This window comes from Stenella coeruleoalba (assembly GCF_951394435.1).
Source record: "Stenella coeruleoalba genome assembly, chromosome: 1".
Taxonomy (NCBI): domain Eukaryota; kingdom Metazoa; phylum Chordata; class Mammalia; order Artiodactyla; family Delphinidae; genus Stenella; species Stenella coeruleoalba.
This window is the reverse complement of record NC_137169.1, coordinates 105507049-105520876: the sequence shown is the minus strand read 5'-3', so window position 1 is coordinate 105520876 and position 13828 is coordinate 105507049. Positions and strand designations below refer to the sequence as shown.

Here is a 13828-nt window from a genome sequence, read left to right as displayed (position 1 = left end):
TTGTGACGACCTAGAGGGGTGGGATAGGGAGGGTGGAGGGAGACGCAAGAGGGAGGAGAAATGGGGATATATGTATACGTATAGCTGATTCACTTTGTTATACAGCAGAAGTTAACATGCCATTGTAAAGCAATTATACTCCAATAAAGACATTAAAAAAAAAAGCTGTCAGATTATTTGAGTGATCCCAAGTGAGACCAACAGAAGAAATGCCCAGTTTGCTAACATCCAGGATTGTGAGAAATAATAAACCATTGTTGTTTTAAGCCTTGAGTGGGCAAACTTTTTCTTAAAGGGCCAGAGAGTAAATATTTTAGGCTCATGGGCATCAACTCTGTCACAGCTACTCAACTCTGACCTGATAGCTCAAAGAAGATGCAGAAAATATGTTAGTGAATGAGCATGACTGTGCTTTTATAAAACTTTGTTTACAAATACTGGCAATTGGGCCTATGGGCTGCAGTTTGCTGACCCCTGTTTTAAGTCACTAAGTTTTATTTATTTATTTATTTTTAACATCTTTATTGGGGTATAATTGTTTAATATTGTTGTGTTAGTTGGTGCTGTATAACAAACTGAATCAGCTATACATATTTAAGCCACTAAGTTTTAGAGTGGTGTGTCGACATGACCAAAGATAACTGAAATAGCTTTATTTGAAATAAAAAATCAAGCTACTAGCTAAGAAGTATTTCTACATAATCTCTCTACAGAGGATCTTTTAGGTTATTGTATAGGAATAATTTCATTTATAGTTACTGCAACCAGTGAAATAGACTGATGTGATTAGTACACTCATTTAACTAATGAGTAAATAAAGGTTCAGCAAGTTTGCTTGCCCAAGGTTACATTGCAAAAAGTAGCAGAACCAATCCCACATTCCTTCCGTTCAACCTTCCTAGCAGTATGCCAATACTGTGTTATTTTAGTAGGGAAGGGGATTGTAACAGACCTGAGAGTCAGGGAAAAACAGGCAAAGGGGAAGAGACACAGTCTTTCCATCAACTAAAGGAAGCACTGCCCTGGGAGAAGCTAGTGAAGGCTAAGCTGCTACTCACACTAGGCCTGCCTTGGAGAAGTTACACTGTAAAAGAATAAGAAATCAGGGCTTCCTTCAAGCATGGTATGCAAATGACCTCCGATTGAGGTGGGCTTGGGGTTGTAGACTCAGGCAGAAGACATAGAAAAATACATCTTTCTTGGCAGACAGTAAGAAGCAATGCACCTTTATTACTGAACACTGAACAATTTTTTTTTTTTAAATCAGAAAGAATGACAGGCATAGCAACACACTGAGATCCATAGACAGTGTCAGTGCAAGTGAGAGTGAAATGGGCTCTAGGTGACTCTGTACCTCACTGAGGAAAAGTTAACTAGACATAGACACATGGGCAAAGGTGATCTGAAAGGGCCAAGAAGAAAAATACCATAATATGCTCTTTTTCTGTCCTTTCCTTTTCTTTTCTTTTTTCCCCCTTTTTCTTTTCTCTTTCCTTCCTTCCTCCCTTGTATATTGTTATCTCCTTTGTCGAAAATTAATGGACCATATATGCAAGGGCACCAAAAGCAAAGGCAACAAAAGCAAAAATAAACAAGTGGGACTACATCAAACTAATAAGCTTCTGTTCAGCAAAGGAAACCATCAATAGAATGAAAGGGCAACCTATGGGATGGGAGAATATATGCCTCCCTCCCTCCTTCCCTCTTTCTCTTTCTTTCTACAAACTTTCCAGAAGGAATGCAAGAAAAAGTCCCCAGATGCTTCAATCAACTTCTCAGAATTTTTTTTAAATGCTCATTGCCGGGGTTCAATCCCTGGTCAAGGAAGTAAGATCCCACAAGCCACAGGGCACAGCCAAAAAAAAAAAAAGAAAGAAAGAAAGAAAAAGAAGAAAGACAAAAGGGTCAAGAAGATGATGACAAAGAGAAATATGAAGAAGATGAAGATTAAAAAAAATAATGATGATAAACAGTGTGGTTCCAGGGGCAGGTTTTTTCTTGTCTAGAAGTATTTAACTACTCATTACATAACCAATTTTAAAGAAAAAAAAAGGCGGTGGGGGGAATGTAAGGCCATATGATTTACATGATTTGTCTTTAAACTGGACACTGTACAGTGTCTTTTCATGTTTGTAAAAATAACATACTATCAAGTGTGTCTTTAGATAGTCCTATCCTTAATGGTATTTTCAATAGCCACTAACCTTGCCTGATAGAGTACAGGGGTTTAAATTAGCACAGAAATTTAAAGCAGGTTTTATTGGTACACAGCACAAATTACTTACAGATAGAGTTGGGATTTTTCCCATTTTCAATTGTCTTTGATTCAGCTTGTTCAAAATAATTGTTGTTCTGTTAATTGTATACCACACTGTGATTGCAAATTAATAATAATAATAGTAGTAATCGGAATGGTTTTGTTGCTAACTTGATATTTCTAAGTAAATGCAAATGTTTTAATTAAAATAAGTTAGAAAAAAATGATTTTTTCCACATTTAGGTGAAATTAAATAGGCAATTAAATGGAAGAAAATTTGATAAAACAACCATACATTACAGTTAGATTCATAGGATATGGTAGAAAGGTAAGAGTCTTTGAAGATTGGATATGGACACAACAAAAATGTTAAAGAAAAAAAAAATTGGATATGAATCCTGACCACTTGCTAATTGTGGGAATTTAGGCAAATCTCTTAATTTTGCTGAGCATCACTGCCTCTGTAAAAATGGGTATAATAATGCTTACCTCACAGAGCTTTCATATGGATTAAATGAAATAATCAGTGAAAGTGCCCAACCTAATATCTTTTTGATAATAGGCATTTTCTTCATTCCCCTTCTATTTTGCCCTAATCCTTCAATTTTTACCTCAAAATGGAGACTCTTAATGCTCAAAATGAGTATGGTAGGCCCACAGAATTTATAGATTTCACATACACAATTACAAAGGCTAATTTTAAGTGACTCCAAAGTCCTTAACACATTCAAATTAAAAACTTTTTTTCTACTTTGTGCATATGATCAATCTGTGCTTCAAGGCTGGTGTGAAAAGGCAACTCACTTAGCAAAGTAAGTAAAACACCAAGTGACTAAAAGTTTTTGTGAAAAATAGCTCCCGAAAGAGTTATTTTCACTTTGGTTTTGTAATTTAGGTAGACCCCTAGCTAATGTTAGTGCAGAAATGATATATTATTATGAATACATTAATAATAATATTTACTGGGTGTTTATTCCCTGACAAGCTCTGGACTAAGAGCTTTTCTAATATTATTTATGAGGTTGACACTGTTATTATACTCATTTTAATGGTATATTAGAGATTTCATTTCAGTGGAAGAATCTATCTTAATCATTTTACAAGTGACTTTAACTTGCAATTACAGAACTGTTAAAAGTATGAAGAGCTGGGACTTCCCTGGTGGTGCAGTGGTTAAGAATCTGCCTGCCAATGCAGGGGACACGGGTTTGGGAAGATCCCACATGCCACGGAGCAACTAAGCCCGCAAGCCACAACTACTGAAGCTCATCCGCCTAGAGCCCATGCTCCACAAGAGAAGTCACAGCAATGAGAAGCCCGTGCACCACAACAAAGAGTAGCCCCCGCCTGACGCAACTAGAGAAAACCTGCGCATAGCAATGAAGACCCAAAGCAGCGAAAAATAAATAAATTAATTTTAAAAAAGTATGAAGAGTTCACATAAGTATTTCAGTTATGATTTACTGCACTGTTCTGGGAAGGTGGGGAATTATATACTACATGCCATGGTGAAATTAAAGGGTCTATAATTTAAGGGAATTATGATCAGCAGGAGACCAAGAATTTAGCAAAGCAAGTCCCACAACCTCCTTACCTGCTGCATGACTTGTTCTAGGTACCATCTCCCCATCATCTTCTGCAAAATAATCTCTGTGGAGAGAAACACATCGTTAATTAATGAGACACCACCCCACACAGTGTCCAGTCCCTGGGTGGCAAGACATCTATTTTTCTTTATTTCTCCACAATCATTAAGCTAGTACTATGTATCAGGGACAGTGTTAAGTGCTGGAAAGACAAAGACAAACCCCACAGGAAGGGTTTCTATCCTCAATAGGTATTTGTAGAGACAGCCATTGGACAAACAGTTCCACAAGCACTGAATTACTATTGTAGCAAGTGCTATGAAGGAATATGCAGAGTAATTTAACTAGTAGAGAGACTCAGAGGAACTCAGAGAAAAGAGCATTTAAACTGAGAGGAAGAGAATGTCAGCCAGATGAAAAATGGGAACAGAAGAGTGTTCCATCATGAGGGAACAGCAAGGACCCTGAGTCAGGGAGGAACTTGGCCTGTTAGAGGAACAGAGAAAGCCAATCTTGCAAGCAGACCATGCAGGGCCCTGAGGGATGGAGTAAGGATATGAGTTTTTTGTGCAGGTCAATGGGAAACCACTGAAGGATTTTAAATGAGGGAATGAATGGTAAGTGACCAGATTTAAACTTTAGATCATTCTGGCTGTTGAGTGACACTGTGTAGAGGGAACAAAAGTAGTTGGGGAAAGCAAGAAGTTGTGATAGTTTTAACTAAGGGATAGGATAGGAGAAATAGAGAGAAGCAAAAAAAAAAAAAAAAAAAAAATCTAGATGTGTTTAGGAAGTAGAATTGACCTAGAAAACTTGGAAAACAGACAAAGTCCATTAATGGAAATGTTAAAAACACCATGATGCAGTAGCCAGAGGTGTATCTGTCCAGCACAGTGAAGGCCACCATTCCTAGCACAGAAGGGGAAAAAAGTCTCAAAATGTATTAACAAATACTTGTTAAGCACCTACTATGTTTTTAGGCAACAGTTTTAAGCTCCACAAATGTAGCAGTGAACAAAACAGACCAAAATGCCTGCACTCATGGACCTAATATTATAGTAAAAGGAAACAAAAAAGCAAAACGTACAGTAGCAATTGGGGACAGATACTATAAAAAATTAATGTAGGGGGCTTCCCTGGTGGCGCAGTGGTTGGGAGTCCGCCTGCCGATGCAGGGGACACGGGTTCGTGCCCCGGTCCGGGAAGATCCCACATGCCGCGGAGCGGCTGGGCCCGTGAGCCATGGCCGCTGGGCCTGCGCGTCCAGAGCCTGTGCTCTGCAGCGGGAGGGGCCACAACAGTGAGAGGCCCGCGTACCGCAAAAAAAAAAAACAAAAAAAAACTGCAGAGGCTTTGAGAATAAAGACCGTATCCTTAATCCTTAAAAAAAAAAAAAAAAAATTAATGTAGGGAATAGAGGTAGGGAATCCTGGCGCTATGGGGAGGAGAAGGGGATTGCAATTTTCAGGAGGCAAAGTTTCTCTGAGAAGCAATAATATGAGTATTTGGGCAGAGTCTTCTAAGCAGGGGACATCAAATGCAAAGGCTCTTAGGAGGGAGCATGCCAGAGCATTTCTGGAACAACAAGGAGGCCAGTGTGGCTGGGCAGACTGAGTAGCAGGAGGTGAGCTGAAGGAAATAATAAGAAAGTTGGGCAGAGGGCAGATTGTATAAAGCCTTTGGGACATTGACAGAAATTTAGTCACTGGAGTCTTGTGAGTCAAAAAAAAGAGGTGAACGGAGTGACAAATGGTTTGAAAGGTCTGGCTAATGTTTTGACAACAGACTCTCTGGGTGGGGAAGGCAGAAACAGGGAGGTTATTGCAAAACAGGGAGGTTATTGCAATAATCCCACAGAGAGATGCTTTCAACATTTAGCTTATTCCTTAAACCCCTGGATACTCCCAGTTAGTTGTTCTAAAAATAATTATATTGTCAGAGATTTAGAAGGCTTCTCTTTTTAAAATCCAGAAGACATTCACAGAGAGGCAGAAGAGAGCCTGGCATTTATTCAGAAACTGTTGGTGTTCTTTCTTCTCTGCCTCAGGGCTGGATCTTGGCATAAATCTTCACTTTGTTAAGTTCCAGATGGACATGAAAGTACCAGACAGGGCACGCTGGACTATACCCACCACCTGGTGATTCTTTATTATTCAAAAGCAGATCACCAGCTTGGGGTTCTTCCAGGCCCTCTGTCTCTTCCCCTTCTCCACTTCTCATTAAAAACTTTCCCTGAGAGTGAAGAAGGAAAGAGATGAATGTACTACTTATGGATTTCCCTCTGTTGAGAAAAAGTAGGGCAAGGATTTTGAAACTATCAGCTAGAACAATGTCTTGAAAAATTTGTGGGGAAAAAACTTATAATTAGCTGCTGCTATTCATGCATTGGATGGATTCCTTTGTGCTCAGCCCACAGACCTGGGTAACTGTGTATCTGCTGTCAGGAGCAAAGCCATTCCTCAGGCCAAATTCAGCCCATCCAACAAGCTTGATTTGGTCAATACAAGGTTGATCCATTGCTAACTTCTCTTGCAAAATGAATGGGTCTGGCAATACTGGGCCTGCCTTCCCACACAGGGGGATAACCTGCTGCCTTTAAACAGAAGAGACATGTTCTCCAGTTTGCCACAGTTCCCGTCACTCCCTCTTTTTGTAATCCCAGCTCGTGCGCTCATTTATGATACTAGCCTGGCTCCTTATAGGTCTCTGAGGCTGTCACCCTGGTATAGATCAAATGCAGACAAAATTTTCATTTCTGCTTTAAGACACTGTCTTGGGTTACCTATTGGCTTCAGTACACAATTCATTAATTTGCGATGCTAAGCTACTAAGTCACTTTTACCACTGGGCTTCCGCTTCCTTAAATATGTGTAAAAGACATGCATGAATTTCTAAGGTTCCTTGCAGTAATTACACAATTCTATTCTCCTAGATGCGAACAGTATTAAAACCCATTTTAATACTTTCCAAGGATGGGGGAACTTTCCAGACATGATCTCATTCAATTCTCCTTGCTCCGAAGAGTCCATATTCTAGACCAGGAGCAAGTTACAACAAGGCGATGCATATGCCACAAGATACTTCACCTTCTCCCCAACCCCACACTCACCCTGAGCTGGCTGCCTGCCTATGAAGCAATACCAGAAGGGTAGACAGGTCACTTTGGATGAATACTGAGTTAATGGGCTTTCTGTAGTCTCAGGAGATTTTTTAAAAATCACTTTAACTCTGTTACCAGCTCAAGTTCCCTCTCATATTGCCAGAGAGTGGGGCTCACTCAGCTGCTTCCGAAAGGTTGGTAAGGAATTTGATGCTTCCCCAGAGAAGGGGCATATGGTGAAGAAACACAGGGTCTATGTCTAGGGGATTGCAATTTGTGACAATATCTGATAAACCGAAATGCAAAGAGAATTGGGGTATGCTAGAGACAGACTCCAAGCCTGGCCACACAGACACACAAACACACACACACACACACACACAGCGGTAACATATGTTGGTAAATTTTTCTCTGTTACCCAAGCCCAGAAAAAAATGGTATACCCTTGTCCTAGTTTCTCAAATTCAAGTGTTTCTAGTTTTTTTTTTAAAAAAAAAAAAACATGAGTCAATGAATGGCTGATGCTCAGCTAGCATGTGGTTCACCAGGGCACTTACAGCTCTCCTGCATAGATGTACATATATAATCTTTCCCCAAAGATACTTCTATCTTATCAATACATGTTACCTGCATGTTTTACCTTACATGCTTTTCTTGTATAAATGAACTAAACTCTCCCTCAGTGAGCCTTATCTTTTTGCTCGCTACCTCACCAATGTGTCAATACTGATACCAATTCCACTAAAGTCATACTTACTAATTTTTTTTTTTTTTGGCTGCACTGCACGGCACGCGGGATCTTAGTTCCCCAATCAGGGATTGAACCTGCACCCCCTGTAGTAGAAGCTCGGGGTCTTAACCACTGAACCGCCAGGGAATTCCCCATACTTACTAATTTTTGCTGAGACACTCTCCTGCTTAATTTGAAGAACCAAACAGTTTCCAAGTACAACCCACCTACCAGCTGTTCACCCACTTACTTTCTGCCTGGTGTATTACCCGCATTTTCCTGACTTGCTGGTAAGGAGCTCTGAAGATACTGGACCCAAACAATACATCAACATTCAATAGCCCACAGTACTAGCTTTTCCTACTATTTTCCAGGGTGATTAGGTTGAGGATGATCAGAAAATAACTGCTCCTCTCAGAGCTGTCTGCTACATTCTGATACTCTGATGCTGTCAAACTGTGCTCTGGTGATTTCTTCCAGTAGTTTTCTAAGTATGGTAGTTTCAGTTACATTAGGACTAGCCAAGCACTCAATTTTGCTTTTCTTGAAAATGGCCATTCATATGGCTCCTTTCCAAGATGTGAGCAGCTCACTGGTCCCACTAGTCTGGTCTCTCATAACATTGGGAGGAGGGGTCGAAACTTGGGTCCTTCCTTACCAAAGGGTAACACCAGGATGGAGTCTGCAGAGGGATATTTTCTATAAGGCAGCCATTGACCATCCTTTGCAAACTGCGTATTTGGTGTTATTGCCTTGTATTTTGGTCTGTTTAATTTGTGGACTGAGAAAAGTAATGGATCGTGTTAATGGACCATATTATTCATGAACAAGGGCAAGATGGCAACCATACAGCTTCAACATTACAAAGCAGGTCTGCAACAATTCTTTCAACACTACGAGATACTAGTATCGCAGACCAAAACCACCCCAAACTATATCTAAGGAGCTGTTGTCTGTCGAGGCCCCATTAATTTCCTTTCCTTGGTCAGCCTATTAAGATGACTAACCTAGGGCTACTTCTTCCCGTAAGAGTGTCCAAACCCCCAAAGTGGCGGTTGCTTTTCCAGGCTGCCTCCCCAAGGCAATCACATACACTCAGGCCGTCGGGGCACCACACCGTCTGCCCCCCACCCCCCACTTTATCGAGCACCACCACCCTTCCTTCACGGTGAGGCTGAGGAACAGAGGCCATCTCCCAGAGGCACTTTCTGTCTCTCAAACTCCTTCCTATATGCCTTTCTCATTATGAACAAAAGTTCAGGAGGAGGAAAAGCAATCTGCCATACCAGCACTTAGAGCAAAAAACTGGGCCTTGGTTGCTCTTTTTAGAGTTTTTCGTTCCATTTCATAAACATTTATTGAGAAGTTGCTTCTCAAAACATACATAAAGGTGAAAAAGAAATGCCCTGAAATCAAGGTGCCCAGAGTTGTCTACTGGGGGAGGTGGACAGGATTCAAAGAGATAATGAGTAGAAGGATGAGATTGAAAACAGAAATCTCAGAACGTAAATGAGACAGCAATTATTTTGTCCCGATGAGAAGTGGGGGGTCTAGGAAATCTACAGAAAACAGAGAACACTGAATTCAGGCCTTGGAGGATAGGTATGAATACATAAAGAAACATGACAAAGGCCCCCAAATAGGAAAATAAAGGGTGTGTTCAGGGCTTTATTTTGCTTCCCCCAACCTGAGTAAGTATTAACTGCTCCTCAGGACCCCTTCCAACTTCCTTTTTACCTTTCCCCTCCTCAAGCCTTCCTCCCCCAAACTCTAACCCTGAGGCAGGAGTATTAGGGGGAATCAAAGGGAAAACCAGTTTTTCATCTACACTTCCCTCCTGAAACACGACAGCTTCATCTAACTACTTGGAATCCCTAAAGGTGATTTAAAATAACATCAGCAAGAAAGGATTAGGACTAAGATTTATACTAGAGTAAAAATGTGTACAGATACTGGCTATACAGAGTAGCAGCGAATCCAGAGGAGTAAAAAGGCTGGGGGGTTACGACGGTAGAAAATACAAGTGAATATCTTCCTTTTTAAAAATTTCTTACTATTTTTATACTAAAAGGTTAATTCTTCTTTAAAAAGTTAAGGAACATGTTCTGATCTATTTACACTGGTCTTCTTTCAAGGCCCTTGATAAAAGATAAAATATGTAAGGGATTAGTCTCAGTGTGGCCGTCTCAGATAGTGGGGGATGTGTAGTACGACAGGAAGATTGCCCAAGTTTGCTGTTTACTGGGGCCCAAACACACACCCTGTTCTAATTCCATATTTTTAAAGCTCGTTTGACATGAATTTCTAGATTCTGATTCAAATAAAAGAAATCTTTCTAATGTTCAAGCATCTCTTTTTCATGTTTTAAATTTATATCCACAATCAACCCTTGCAGATATAAACGGGCCAGGAGGACGAGGAGAACTGTGGCCTACTTTCTTTAATACGTGATGCTTCAGCTCTGAGGATTTTTGAATGGTAGGGTTTCACAAGTAGTGCCAACTTAGAAACAAAGACATCTACAGGTAATAGTCTTCAGACTGCCTGTGCGTAACTTTACAGTTCAACGTGTTTTCTTACACTGGAATTTTCCTCAGCACTAATCTTGAATTAAACGACCGTTATCATTATATTGTGGACAACCATTGCCACCCACCACCATTTATTGACTGACTGATACTTTCCGGGCATTATCTCATTCAATTCTCACAAAATTCAGTAGGTACTGTTACCCCTATTTTACAGATGAGGAAACAAGAGGCCTAGAATGATGAAGTAATTTGCCCAAGATTATCCAGCTAGTTTGTGGTAAGCCTGAACTTGAAAGCTGTATCTGTCTGACTCCAAACTTTTACTCGTCCAGTATGCCCTATTTCTACCCACACTTTTGCCAGAGGCCTCCTTTGTACCCGCCTGGACTCCAGGGAAATGACCCTTGAGAAAGTGAGGTGAAGGGAAGTGTGGGCAGTGCTGCTGTGGGGAGGAGATGCAATTTAGACTCAAATCCTGACACAAATTTGTTTCTTGGGACACCAACTCATCCCCAATGCATACAGAGCTCACAGTGGAGTATTTGAGTACTGGTATAACAGATGCCATGTGACAAATGAATTAAAATCCTAAAAAGGAAGTGGCAAGTATGACTTTTTACATAGGTTCTATCCTGAAAAGTGAGTCATCCACTATTTTATACTTCCCTATCTCTACCCACATTCCTCCAAATATTCATGCCTCCCCTGAATCCTTTCTGTAATAACACTTGGCATTGTCCCTAAAAGACAAAGGGAATAAGCTGACAGCCAGGAGAGGCGATGGAAATAGACACAATCAAAATTGGGAAGGCCCTTAGTGAACAAGCTCTGAGACTTCTCAGATCTTTTTTTCTCTTGCCAAGAGAGACACTGAGTATATCTTCTCTGCTCCAAATATTGCCAATATCCCCCATTTGGCAACAGAATTGCAAAAACATACATTCAAATGCAAATAGGGTAGAAGTCACAGATGCAGAGCACAAGACTGTTGTATAATAAATACAGCGAGATTATAATTTTTTTTTCTCATCTCAAGACCTATCATTATAACCTCTGCAAGCTAGAATGCTTAACTGGCAAAGCCCCTCAGAACAGAGAAAGCATCACTTGTGAGTCTCCCTCTGCATGCTGACTAAGTGTGAGCTGACTTGGCATGGGTACAGTACCATCCACTTTTCTCCAGTACAGGCTGCAATTACACCCTTCACTCAACAGGATCTATTCACTGAGTGTGGCCGTGGCCAGATGGAACTCTGGGAGGCAGTTTTCTGTAGTGCTAAGTCCTCAATAGCTACCAGGAGCTACAAGCATCACTGTGCATCACTGTGCATCTGCAACAACTTGAGTTTTATGACTTATTTTCCTCCTGCACTGTCTTTATCCTAAAAGGAACTAACATTTTTCATGCTGCTATTCCTCAAGGTTCAGAGAAACCTCTTAAACAGATAAAAGGCCGTTCAAATAATTATTTTCCTCACTTTGCCTTATGAGCTTATTAGACATGCAAATATCTAATAAATTCTCTTCCCTGTCCCCTGCATCAGCCAGGACACTGACATCACGCTTTCAAAAGAGATGTGAAAATAATCTTCTCTGAATTCAGCCACATCACTCAGGGATGGTATATGGTCTCTCCACCTACTTCTGAAACTTAGCTTGTGCTTTTTACTCTTGGTCCTGGCAATGCAGTTTTCATTAACAACCACTGTTCACAAGGCACTGGGGAATGCCGAGGCTGTGGCTCGGTCTATCTCAGAGCCCCTGACCAAACATCAAGAGATAGATGATTTTTTTTCTGTTTTCACCTGATCTTTTATTTGCATAATCTTTTACTTTTTCCTTCCTTTATAGTGCCTGATTTTAATGATTTTTAAAGAATTATGTGTTCTTTCCAGAAATTTTGGAAAGGAGAAATGTGTACAGGAAAAATAAAAAATACAAAATGCTACCACTTAAAGGCAACATTGAGAAAGATTTTCATGTATTTCTTTATAGCTGTTCTTCAGTTTATATACCTGTATGAATTCCACAAAATAGAAATAACACCGAACATGCAATTTAGCATCTTGATTTTATTCCTATTATTGAAATGAGAGGTTTTGAGGATTGTACTTTTAGGGGAAGAGGAAGAGTCAGGGGAGGAGGAGAAAAGCTGCCCATTAACCTGCCCAATATTAGAAAGAATGAATCTAGAGTCTTCCTTCTCAGTGTGGTTTTACAATGTACTGGAACAAAACTTATAGAATCCCAGAGGATAATAAAATTAACTGAGGGTTACCAAGGGTGGGGGACTGTTAAAGCAGTAAGAGATTCTAAAGCAGTGCTGAAAATGATTCGAACAGCTGACCCTGAGGTCTCGGGTCAGTAGGGAGATGAATGAGGAGCCGATGGCCTGGAAGATATGAAGGAGTAAGTGATAAGGTAAACTGAATATTCAGAAAGCATGAAGAGATGGAGGAATTGACCTTGTGGTCAGGGAATATAATTTCAGTGTTAAGGATCTTAAGGATAGAGAACTTGGAGTGAGGATGAGCTACAAAGGATGGCTGTGTTCATGGTGTGCTGAAGTGATTTAGAGTTAAGGAACTGTGAGGTCAAGTTACAGCAGTAATATACACTTGTGCATTGTGACCTGTCTAGAATGTCAGCACCCTGAAGGCAGGGTTTTTATATCATTCACTGTCAGCTACCCAGCATTTAAGAAGTCTAGATCGTAACAGGAATTTGATGTACATTTCTTAAACAACGAATAAATACCATTTGAATGTATAATGGCATCAAGATTTGATAACCTGCTGTATCCATTCCAGAGTAAAGAGACACCTACCAAACAGATATTCACATGAGCCTTGCAGGGAATGTTCTCTAGAAAGTTCTTAACTGAGGACCTGCTATGTGCTAGAAATATTGTAAGATATTGAAGATTTAGAGACAAAAGACAGTGCCTTCTTCCAATAAACTTATAGAGTATGTAAAATACCAAGTAAACTAACTAGCCACATGCAGTAACAGAGAAGGCAGAGTGTGCTCTGGCTATAGAGAACATCCAGAAGTAGATTCCAAAAATAATTCCAAAAGGAGATAATGCTGAAACTAACCTCTAAAGAATAAACAAAGTTATCCTAGCAAAGGCAACGCCAGGTGTGTAGGCGGGAACAACTGGTATATTAAGGCCCACTCATAATAATTTTAGCTCAGGATGAGTAAAGAGACACCAGCTCCCTAGGTCTTCTGGCAATAACTCTGCCCCCCAAGGCACCAATAATCTGGAAATCTATAAATAATGCACAGAAGAATCTTTTCTAAGACCAACTCAGTTCCAAACTTTACATGTTGTCACTTGGTAGAATAAATGTAAGTTTCTTTCTGCTATAAAAACATATACTGACTTAGCTTTAAAGCAGCATAGAAGGGGTGTTATCCATAATCCCATAACCAAATACAGCAACTATTTTTTTTCTCTCCTTGCAATAGACATCCTAATGTGTTTGCAGAACTTTGAAGTAATTTATATCCACTTTTACTTTCTTATATTGAAATTTTCTGTTTATCATTTCAGGAAACACTTTAGGATGGTAACAGAGATTAATAGCAATAGTGAAGCATTTTACCCCGGAGAGGCTA

General features: G+C 40.1%; 1 protein-coding gene across 12 annotated transcripts in view; it reads right to left on the bottom strand.

Annotated features, from left to right (window-relative positions):
- Positions 1-13828, bottom strand: part of PDE4DIP (phosphodiesterase 4D interacting protein) — a 223925-nt gene that overhangs the window by 167720 nt on the left and 42377 nt on the right. For all 12 annotated transcript variants that reach the window (XM_079925156.1, XM_079925154.1, XM_079925151.1 and 9 more), the window contains one exon: positions 3852-3907. In XM_079925156.1, the coding sequence (XP_079781282.1) occupies positions 3852-3907 (56 nt within the window). The remainder of the gene's footprint in view (positions 1-3851; positions 3908-13828) is intronic.